The sequence below is a fragment of the Silene latifolia genome, chromosome 6, assembly GCF_048544455.1.
Source record: "Silene latifolia isolate original U9 population chromosome 6, ASM4854445v1, whole genome shotgun sequence".
Taxonomy (NCBI): domain Eukaryota; kingdom Viridiplantae; phylum Streptophyta; class Magnoliopsida; order Caryophyllales; family Caryophyllaceae; genus Silene; species Silene latifolia.
The window spans coordinates 25,246,948-25,259,229 of record NC_133531.1 but is presented as its reverse complement, the minus strand read 5'-3'; the positions used below and the strand labels follow the sequence as shown (position 1 = coordinate 25,259,229).

Below are 12,282 nucleotides of genomic sequence, written 5' to 3'. Positions count from 1 at the left end.
CTTCTGATGTAATTATTGTTACTGTCAATACTGCCGCATTAATATTGATAATTTCACCACTCCCGCCGTGATTATGTTACTTTCACTATTGCCGCATTAATATTGATTATTTCACTACTCTTGTTGTTCTGTCTACCACTTTCACTAATCTCGCTGATAATATTGTTACTTTTACTATTCAAATGAGTGATTATTATCATATAACTATATCCAATGTTACTACAATTTTTTTCTTTACTGACGAAATTACTTTTACTACTTAGACATGCAATTTTAAGAGGATTATATATTTATATAAATATATTACATATTAAATCAAATCGAAAAAATTATGCAATATTATATATTATGGAATCTAACTTGATTATTTATAACCTACTTATTATATTTTTGTATGTTAAATAATTAACATTTTTATACATTTAATAAACTATAATAATGTTTAGTAAAATTGCATGGGTTTTAAATTTAATATATAATTTCATGATTATAATAATTAATACCATAAGTGTGTATGTTTATACTAATTAATTATTTTATTTTAAGGAAATTGACCATCTTCTAGTCTTCTATAAATATTTAGGAAAATTACCAAGCATCTTCTTTCTTTTAGTCTCCTTGAAATTGATCATCTTAATTAATTATTTTATTTTAAGGAAATTGACCATCTTAATTAATTATTTTATTTTATGGAAATTGAGCATGTTTTAGTCTCTTAAATGTTTAGGAAAATTATCAATCTTTTATATAATTTAATTTTAATCCAAACTATATAATATTTGCATTGAGATCCCTTAATCGGGTCCATCCCACGGTGTTATTGATTTAAAACTATATAGTATAATTAATTTGTATAACTTTCTTTAATTACATTGAAATCCCTTGGTTTCTGGATTTAATATATAGTATTGATTGTTTCTAACTCTTCAACCACTCTATCATTTGGTACATGTTTTTAACAACCATATCTATTAATCCTAGATTGTAATCATTTTTATTAATACACCATTATATATAATAGCTATCTTTATTACCTTTTGTAAAATATTTAATCTCCCTTACTACTAAGAGAATAAAAATTCTATTAATTTTTCCTCCAAAATGCATCTATCTAAATAAAGATATAAGTAAAACTTTCTTTCCTTAAATTATTATCTTTTTAATGTATTTATTCTTATAATTAAACTATAATCTTATAATTAAATTCCTAATTATGATTTTTTCATTAAAATAATTAATTTTGAATTTTGAATTTTTCATTAAAATAAAATAAAAGCGAAACTAAATTATAAATTATAAGTTGCTAATTTTTTTTTGTAATGCAATAATTATTACTGTGGAAAATACCTTGACACATACTATTAGGTGGCCGGAGTTAACAACTTACTAATCTAGCCCTTAATCTAGCCGCTGTTGACCATCAGAGTTGACCTGAGTTAACAACTTAACTACATATGTTAAATTACTAATCTAGTCCTTAATTAACCACTTGAACTTAATTCAAGTTTGCCCGTTTCCCAATATCATTAATTGTGTATGAAATTATCACACACAATATCAGGGGCGGTTCTTGAGGGGGTGCAGGGGGCGTAGCCGCACCCCCTCAAAGTCAGAAATAAATAAATTATTATGCAATATATTTCAATGTTATTTGTTGGTTCAGTGGTAAGAAGCATTTATTCTAGCCTAGAGATTATGGGTTCGAATACTACAACCAACAATTTCTGTCTTTTTTTCTTTTAATTATTTTTCACCTATCATTTTACAAAATAGGCCTAATAAATAATTAAATACTCTCTCCCTAATATAACAAGTAGTTTTAGTATTGTAATTATAAAATTCTTGATAAATATGTCCATCATTATTAAAAAAATTACCAAAAAGAATAATTTGTTTGGTATATAATCAATGTATGAAATTTTATTATATTAATATTGATTTCGCCGTCACATACTAAAAATCTTTTAATTTTGTAAAATTTCCGCACCCCCTCTGTTCAATCCCTAGAGCCGCCACTGCACAATATATCCGTAGCCTTTTCGGGAGTACATTTCCTACTGCACAAAATAACAAGTTATAGATAGTTCTTACAATTTTACTTGTCTTCAAACAACAAGAGGAAATTAGGCAAACAACACTAGGGTTTCATATTCTCGAATCGCTACAAATTCTTATTTTAGACGGTCTTAAGTTAAGAGTCTTAAGACGTATTCACAATTGATTTAAATAATGTTAAAATGACAAGGGAATTGTGAGAGGTCTTAACTTGAGATCGTCTTAACCAAGACCTACTAGACAAATGCACATGTTTCCGAACTTTAGACCTAATATGACAGCTAAATGCTCTGTATATAGTGTAACTGTCATATACTCCATTGCAGAGTATATGTAATAGATAGAGGAAAATGCATACGACTACCATAATTCTAAACATACAAATGCAAAGGATTGCAAAGGATAAAAACAGCTAAGGTAATATACTATTAATCGTACGAATTTTCTCTAAGCAAATATCAAAATGAAATTGTAGCAATTGTCGTAACTGTGGTTGGTTGTATCGTTGTTTCATCGCGAAAGTTGGAATAAGAAATGTATTAGCAATAACAATCATGAAGAATCTAAATAAAAGAAAAAGAAAAAGTACCTATACCACAACTTAAGCTCATGTTTGCAGAATTCCAGGGACTGTCGGACAAAAATTAATCAGCTACGACAATATGCTAGGAACAATACGTATCCTTGCTGAAGCCAAGGGACTGACAGGAAATAAATAAATTACCTACGACGAAATACTAGGAATATACTAATTCAAAAACAAGAGCAATGAGTAGCCATTGACATATCTATGATTGGTTAAGTAACAGCCGGAGGTACGACATATAAACAGTCATATTCTCGATCTTATTCATGAGATATCCCTCAAATCATAAGATTTGTATCCTTTGAACAACACCAAGCTTTCTGAATACGTTTCCAATTTTACATAGGAGCTCAAAGAGTTATCGAGCTCCTGGACTCGGCAACTAGCTATATAATAAGCGTTCTTCCCATAAACAAAATAGCCACCATTCCTCTCACAATAGAAAATCTTTTGTACTGAATCCTTGAACAATTGATACCCATCCCGACTTGATTGCCCGGAGAACCATAGAGTCCATGCCCCCTTTTTGTTGTCCTGTTCTAGCACCCATATGCTGGAAGTTACCTCTGAAATACTGAAAACGGCTAGCGATCCCCCAAGAAGAAACACGAACCTCAAGGAGCCTTCTTCGTCCAAACTAATGGGCAGTTCCAAAAAGTTAACATTTTCCGTATCAAAGTTAAAGGAACCAAGATGAGTTAATTCATACCTTCGGTTTTCATTTTGTCCAAGATCATTTTGTCCAAGCCAGTATGCTGTTCCTCGAAAGAAAACTGCAGTTGGTAGAGAATAAAATGCCATAATTGCATTACTGTTGTACAGATTGGTGACATTGAGGGGATCTTTTCTAACGGTCCATTGTTGATCACGGAGTGTATAAACTGCATAATACATCTTACTTGGCTCTATACCCTCACTTCTGTCAAATGTGATCGAAACCACTTTATAATCCTGACTATTAGGGACGAACCCAAACAAATACCTACGACCGAAAAAACCTTGGGGAAGTGGGCTCCAGGGAAGAACCAATGATTTGCGAATACAAGGATTCCACAATCTTAATCGCGAAGAACGGCCTTTTTCCACTAAAAGCAACCCATTACAGCTACCGAAAATAAGGCACGAGTGATAATCATATTTTGTAATAATACAAGTTTTCCGAAGAGTTTCAGCCTTACGAAGTGTCAACAACCACCCGTTATTTCCATTGGATCCCAAACCCTCGAGCGCTACGAATAATTTTTTATCATTAATTATTCCTTGTGTTTGGTTGAAAAGTCGGAAATGCAAGTGAACGAAATTAGGGTGATCGATAATGGAGCGCCAAAATTTACATACGCACCTGATTTTCAATACGGTTTTAGCCGGCAACAATGCCAAAATATGAGTCCATATATCTAGTGGTAAGTACTTGAATTTGGAAGATGATGATGATGATGATTTCGCTTTGTTTCTTTCGTTCTCCTTCTTCGGCATCTTACGTTGGTGGACCACTCCCTAGACTAAATAGGGTTTTCTTTGGCCAATCAAGTATGGAGTAATTGCTATAAGTATCTTCGTTTAGGTTATCGGGTAGGTCTCTCATAAGACGGAGATGGCCGTAAAATTAAAACGGGTCAAATAGATTTCCAGAATATATGAGACTTAACTTTTTGATAGCATTTAGACAATTAGAATGTTTGTTACACAGATATACTATTAGGCCCATTTTAAGTTTAAGACGACTATTGTGTTCGATTATTTGTTTAATTTTATTTTATGGGATAAAGCCATGTTGTGGTAATCGATCAATCGACATGTTAGAAAAACCCATACTTTAAATATCCAAAATAAAATAGGTAAATGAGCAATCGGGATGAAGAGAGTATATATTGTTTTTTTTTTTACTTTTTTGTATTTAATTATTTAAGAAGTACTATTTCTGGGTTTTAAATTTATCTCGGAAAATAACAAAAGAATTTAGACGATGTGAAGGTTCAATGGGCTCGTTTGCGGTCTAAGACTTCAGCCTATTTTATGGATTGAACAGGCTCAATGGGCTCGTTTCCAGACTGACATTCAACCCATCTTTTCTAACACTCCATTGTTTATCACGTCTTCCTAGCCTGTTCAATCACACCCTGTTCCGATGCAATCGCAACGACTTTATAATCCTTACTAACTGGAGCTTCCTTTATTAATATAGATAGATAGATAGATAGATAAGACAAATAAAAGATTTAGTTATTTGTCATTTATAATTTGATACCTATGTTATTTTATTTTAATTAAAGAAGTATAATTTAGAGTTGATTGAAATTATTATAGTTTGAGAAAAAGAATATTAATTTGATGAAAAGATTTGTTTAATGAAATTTTCATATTTGAGTCGGTGTACTTTGGCGGGAAATTTTTTCAGAATGCCTATTCTCTTAGTAGATATCGAATTCCCTTTGACATATATTTTTACAACAATGATTGAGAATTCCCTTTGTTATATATTTTTACATTATATTTTACAGTGACATATATTTAATTTTAGCAATGATCTAAGTGTAACATATATTTAATTATAGCAATAATATTAGAGTATGTTAGGCGGGAAAAAAACGTAGAGACTCTTATTCATTTAGTAAATAGGGGATTAATAAAGGTATACAAGTCGAGATACAGTTAATAATATTTGAGAAATTGTGTTGTTGGCATTGTTGTTAGGATCGGTATTCTACTTTGAATCGATGGGGAGGGTAAGATCGAATCGGTAGAATCGGATCGTAGAATCGTAAGATTCTACAAGTTCACTAAATGTAGTTTTTTTTTTGGTAAAAATATATAATTGAAGATCAAAACACTTATTTATACACAAAATATTGATAATTAATAAGTTTAGTATCATTTCATGAACATATTTCTACAAATTGCATGAAATTTGGATTTTACGATGTTTTTATATAAAAATATATTTTAATATGTTTACTATGGAGTCGGATCGTATGATCGTAGAATCGTATTATGATCCTACCTCTAGAAAATTTCGAATATTCTACAAACATGATAGAATCGTAGGATCCGGGATCGGTCAAGCATTTTTGGATCGTAAAATCGTAGAATCATAGGATCGAATCGGGATTCTGACAACAATGGTTGTTGGTACTACTTCCATGAAAATGTATGCTACCAAAACGGAGGAGAAAGAGTCCACAAGAAAGGCCAAAGAGGGTTCAACTCTAAAACCAATTGGCGATACAAGGAGTAGCCCCTTGCCTTATAAAGTGATAAATCTTCTCCTCTTCTATCAATGTGGGACAATCTTCACACGTGGAACTTTTGGGTTTCTTCACATTCCATCTCCATGATCATTGTAAACCAATATTTCCTTGGTTACCATTATACCCCAAGCATTCCATGACGAGAATTCGATTCTTTTCGCAATTGTTCTTGTACAGTAGTAACTTGTAAATGAATATAAATGAAATCAGGGTCATCAATAGAGCACCAGTATTTAGAAACTCACCTGAAACTCAGCAGAAGTTTGACGGACAGCCTCGGGATTAATGGAGGCTCCCTATTACCATACAATACTTAACTGCTCAGCAAGACATTAAGATACAACTTAATACAAAGTACTAAAGAATAGATTACACGTCCGAATTCTCTTACTCTCGCTTTTTACGGAGTACTAACCTTTGTGCTTCGAAGTGTGAACACATATCCATTGTCGAGAAATCCCGTAATGAATAAAGCTAAGCCAAACAGGAGCAAGCTAACAGCATTATGATAGAAGTAACAGTAATTTAAGCTAATGGAACAGCAAGAAGACGACTAGTGACTGCTATATCCATCGTTTCCAACAGATGGTTTTCTGACTTCACATTAATTCTTAAGAATAACAGAGAGTTTCATATATATCGCAGAGTCATGAAAGATATGCAAAAATATTCAGTAATGGTTTTAACATCAGTAGTTGTTTAATTTTGATAAATGGGTGAAGAATTCTATTAGAAATCAATAATCAGGGACGGTGTAGAAATAATTGGAGAAAGAAAGATAAGAGTACTATAAGACAAAGAAAGTAGAATTCTCCTATTCATGGGAACGACCTCAAATCACGAGCTCCATATCCTTTGAACAACACCAAGGTCTCCAAATACGTTTCCAGTTTTAAATGAGAGCTCATATATCTTTTAAACGGCTGCACTTGGCCACTACCTATATTATAAACCTTGTTCCCGCAAACTAAATAGCTGTCATCATTCTCAAAATAGAACACCTTTTCAAGATTACCATAGCACAACTTGAATACTTCATAACCATCCTCACTTGATTTCCCTGAAAACAATAGAGTCCATGGCCCCTTTTGTTTGTCCTGCTCTAGCACCCATATGCTCGAACTTACCTCAGAAATACTGAAAACGGCTAGCGACCCTCCAAGAAGAAAAAGAAACCTTAAGGAGCCTCTTTCTTCGCAAGTAAATGGCAGATCCAAAAGGGTTAATTTTTCCTGATCAAAGTCGAATGAACCAAGATGAGTAAATGCAAGCCTTTGGTTATCATTATTTCCGAGCCAAACAGTGTCTTTGCGCCTCGAAAGAAAAAACAAAGAGCTTGATACAGAATTAAACATCCAAAACATACTAACATTATTGTTCAGACTACTGACATTGAGAGGATCATGTCTGACGGTCCATTGCTGATTACTGAGAGTATAAACTGCAAAATAAATGTTTTCATTCTCTATCCCCCGACTATTATCAAATCCAAATGCAACAACTTTATAATCCTTACTATCAGGGGCAAACCCGAACAAATACCAACTATTGTATAGCAAAGGAGAGGGAAGCGGGCAAGGTGGAAGTATCAACGATTTGCGAATAAAAGGGTTCCATAATCTCATTTCCTTAAGGCAGCCCTGAGGAGCAGATCGTTCAACTAAAAGCAAGCCATTACAGCTACCTACAAGACGGTACCTGTACGAATGTATTCTAAAAATGTGATCGATTTTACGAAGATTTTCAGCATCACGAACTGTCAACACACACCCTTGACCTCCAGTGTATCCCATACCCTCGAGGGCTACCAATAATCTATTACTCGTATTATTTTCAGAATTGAATTGGGCATGCATGTGAGCGAAATCAGGGTTATCGATAATGGAGCACCAAGATTTATATACGCACCTGAATTTTAATAGGGTTTTAGCGGGTAATGTTGACAAAATACGAGTCCAAACTTCGGGTGGTAAGTACTTGGAATCTGAAATATAGGTCAATTCTGAAGTATAGGGCAATTTCGATGAGGTTGTTGAATTCTTACTGTTTTTCATTGTAAGAGTTTGATAAGAGTACCAAATGAAAGGATATGGGATTGCAGTTCAATTGATTTCCAGGTGGAAAAATACACTTATTTATACTAGTTTTATACTCCCTCTGTCTTGGTTAATTGTTGTCCTTTGATTTTGGAACAAAGATTAAGGAAAAAGAAGGGGATTAATTACGAAATGACAAGTTGACCAAATTGAGTGTGAGTGATCAAATTGCTCATCAAGTTCATTCTCAAAATAGAAAGGACGACAATTGATCAAGATACCAAAAAATAAAAAAAGGGACAACAAATGATCGGGACAGAGGGGTAGTTAACACAAAAAATATTGGGGGATATGGGCTCGCCTAGACTTGGTAAACGGGCAACCAGATCGGGTTTGGGTCGGATAAATTCGGATTCGAGTTGTTCGGGTTTGCTCATTTTGGGTTCGAGTTGTTTTCACGCGGGTTGTTTTCAAGTTATTTGGGGATAATAATCAGTTTTCAATAATAAACATTCGGGTCAGCTTGAATAAGTTTGGGCCAAATTCTCTCAATTCGGGTTCGAGTGGAGTCATTCGGGTGCTAGGCCCGCGCGCTCGGCGCTCGCCCTAAGTTTTTGAGAAACTTCCTTACTTTTTTTAGTGTTTTCCATGACCAATTTTTTTTTTTCGAGTTAGTCTCCCTTAAGATGAAGGTATCCATCTTAACATTAAAACGAGTTAAGTAACCCACTTGAGCAAATAAGACAAAGTTTTTGTTTTTTCTCCACGTAATTACTTTTCTCTCATTTTATTAATTGACCCGTCTTAATCTTAAGACAGATACAACTTGTTTTTCTCCACGCATTTGCCTTTTCTCTCATTTTATTAATTGACCCGTCTTAAATAAAAATGTGTGTTTTTCTGCAAGAAAAGACGGTTTATTAATTACGTTAAATTTGACTTAAAGTCGAAAGAAACTACATCACCTAGCAAAATACGCAACCACCCAAACTTCGGGTTGAACAATCTAACGGAGAGCGGCCATTTTGTTCATGACCCAAAATGACTAATATAAATCACTTTCATAAAGTAATCACAGTTCACCAAAGTTGGCTGGTGTGAATGATAACTGATAAGGGCTCTTATTGTAACACTACGGATTTTTATAAGTTAAAGACTCGACCGAGTAGTGCCTACTCGGCCGAGTAATGTTAAAAGTGTATTCTGTTTGGCTTCTGCCGAGGAATACTCGGCCGAGTATGAGGAATACTCGACCGAGTAGAGGATACTCGGCCGAGTATGCTCTATACTCGACCGAGTACCCGGTCCGTCGAGTATTATTTCTGCAGTTTTATTTGGGAATGGTTAGGGCGTTATATATTACGATAAACAGTTTCTAATTACAATTTACAAAACCTAAAACATCCTACGACGCTCTCATCATCTCTGAATCTCTCCTTTGGGTGATCATAACAATTGTATTCTTTCCTTTGATTCATCTTCGGTAAGTCCCCATCCTTATATTCAATGATTGATATCTAGGGTTTGTCTTTGATCATGAATTGGGGGAAAGGGGGTTTTGCAGTTAGTGATTGGAATTATGTGATTGTTGTTGTAGGTGACGATGTGGTAATTGTTATGCATTTGTATGATTGATTGCAAAGATAGCGGATTGCGAAAAGGTAGGGTTTCTCCTACTCGCATCGTTAATTGATTGAGATTGCATATGTGTTATAATTGTTGTTATCTCACGATCATCGGAGGTTGGGTGTTGTGGTGACGGTATTCGTGTGGTTGTGCCGTGACGATTGTTGTGTTGTGACAAATGTGATGTCCGTGGTTTGTGTGATTGTGGTGGAGTCACTTTCGGGAGTGGCTTCACACCCTAGTTCGCCCTCCGTGGAACCCGCCATGGGAGGGGATGTGCACATTAAGGGACAGGGATTGTTAGTCGCTCGTTGATGAGCCGGACTAGGTGGGAATGGGCTCATGGTCACCCATCGGCGGCGAGGATTACCTGTTGCGATGGGTAATCTGGCGGGGCTACACACTTCGGTGTGTAGTCGGTTTCATCGTGTGAGATCGATGATCAGCTGGTTGTATTGTTGTTGTCTTATATTGATTGAGTAGTACTGACCCCGTGTTGTTGTTTTGTAAAACCTGCGGTGATCCATTCGGGGATGGTGAGCAGATTGTGACAGGTAATGCAGATGTCTAGTTATGGGACAGACATGGGGAGACATCACTTCGAGTCTAGCTTCCGCCGTTACGAGTTTAGCCGTCTATGATTTCAGTTGTATTGAAGTTCTTACACTTTTAGTTTGTATTGGTTTAAGATAATGTATTCGCTAATTCTTTATACTTAAATAAATGATGTTTGGAAATTGTAACTTTGATATACTAACCTCGGGAAACCGAGATGGTAACAGCCTTTCATGCTAGGGTAGTCCTTGGTAAGGTACCTTGATATGAGGGGGTGTTACAAAGTGGTATCAGAGCCGACGATTCCGGCACCTAAAACAAATGAACCCAATGAACTTAGGGAGTCTAAATAAAATGAACCCGGGGAGAGTTGTTTGGAGCTACCGCAAAGACTTGGGAGACGTCCCGGAGTCGCACTAAGGCCCTTACGATCTCAAGCCGGTCACATGGGGTGAAATTTTGTATGTTTGAGTCATGTGTGTGTAATACTTGTAACTTGAGCCTTGTGTGGTTGTTGGATGAAATGAAAGGATTTGACCATGGTGGTATATGATAAAGGAATTGCGTAGTTGTGTGTGATGAATCAAGCATGTTATGTGGTTACTGCTAGGCTTTTGAAATGGGGTGTGAAGTGTCATATATAGATGGAAAATTTTGTGTAATTGTGCTAACGAAATGTGAAATTGGAGTATATGTAATGTGAGGTAGGATGTGTCTACATAATCATGATGATGTTAATGTTTGGTTGTTGGTCGTAGCATGTGGTTAAGGTCATACGTCTACATATGTGAATGTCGTGTTTAATTCTAATGTGAGTATGATGAAAGTTCACCTATGTACTGGTTTTTAGAAGTGTTGAGTGGTTATTGTTTGCTTTATGCATGTTTAAGTTGTTTTGTTAAGAAATTTTGATTTGTATACAAACCGATTTTGGAAGGGTTGTCTTAAAACTGTCATAAGTCGAGTTCTAGAAATGATATTGCTGTAATTCCAAGTTGAGGTGATAGCTTGTCCTCTTACGATTCTAACGATAGGTCACACGCCCAAAATGACCAAGTAACGAGTGAGATATGACTGTTTTACGAAAACTGGACGGTGCTGAGAACTTGCGCGATACTCGACCGAGTAGTCCCTACTCGGCCGAGTGTCTTTTGTACTCGACCGAGTGTTCCATATTCGGCCGAGTAATCTCTCTGTGATAATACTGTTTAGCGTCTGGAGTCCTGAACTCGGCCGAGTAGTCTCATACTCGACCGAGTAAGGTCCACTCGGCCGAGTATTCCCAATACTCGACCGAGTAATCCTTCTGCGACAATTGAGTTTGCTTCTGGAGTCGAAACTCGACCGAGTAATATAGTTACTCGACCGAGTACCTTATACTCGACCTGGTATGTTATGTACTCGACCGAGTACCTCAGTGGGCGGCCGTTTTGAGACGGTGGCTATGTATTACCATAATTTTTAATCGGTGATTATGTTCTTACATTGTTTGGAGTCGTAGGGCATGTGTACATGTATGTTTTGAGTCTTAAATTATTCTTTTATATATGCGACGGTCTTGATACGTAAGTTACCAAATGCTTTGATAGGAGAATGCCGCTTATGAAGGGATAGGTGTTAGATATAAAGGACATGAGTTATATGTGGTTGTGAGCGTTAGTGGAGCAAGAAAAGAGTAGATTGATGAGCTCATTGAGACAAGGAGTATGTTTTGTGAGATATGATGAGTGATATAGTCATGGGTTGAGTAATATAAAAGTAAATGCATATGAGTAAGGGTGACGTAAGTGTAAAGAAATGTGAGAATCAAAGATTGAGATGAGTGATACGAATAGTGGCGTATTGGGATGTGTAAGGATTTATGGAGGGAGACGGTTTGGATTGAGTTGCTTAAGGACATATGTGATAACAGGTCGCTATAGAGAGATGGAAATGAATAGTGTATAATGAGGTCAAGTTATGCCGCGATGAGTATATAGTAGTTGATTTGGGAATTTGGAATATCACGATGTGAGCCTAGTGAGTAATTCTTTGGGCAATTAACGGTATGAGATAAATTTTTGGTTTTCTAATGATGTAAAAAGGAAGATGCAATTGTTTGAACATTAAACGTTGATTTTATGGATAGATTAGTGACAATTGGGAGTTATAGTATAATGAGAGAAGACCCACGGTA

The 12,282-nt window shown here is 35.5% G+C and overlaps 1 protein-coding gene across 1 annotated transcript; it reads right to left on the bottom strand.

Annotated features, from left to right (window-relative positions):
* Positions 1–4,731: 4,731 nt before the first annotated feature.
* Positions 4,732–7,943, bottom strand: LOC141587870 (F-box/kelch-repeat protein At3g06240-like). Its single transcript, XM_074409338.1, has 4 exons — positions 6,721–7,943; positions 6,305–6,383; positions 6,135–6,185; positions 4,732–4,812 (listed from the first exon to the last, which is right to left on the bottom strand). Exons 1-4 carry the CDS (start codon positions 7,941–7,943, stop codon positions 4,732–4,734), a joined length of 1,434 nt encoding a protein of 477 aa, XP_074265439.1.
* Positions 7,944–12,282: the final 4,339 nt, after the last annotated feature.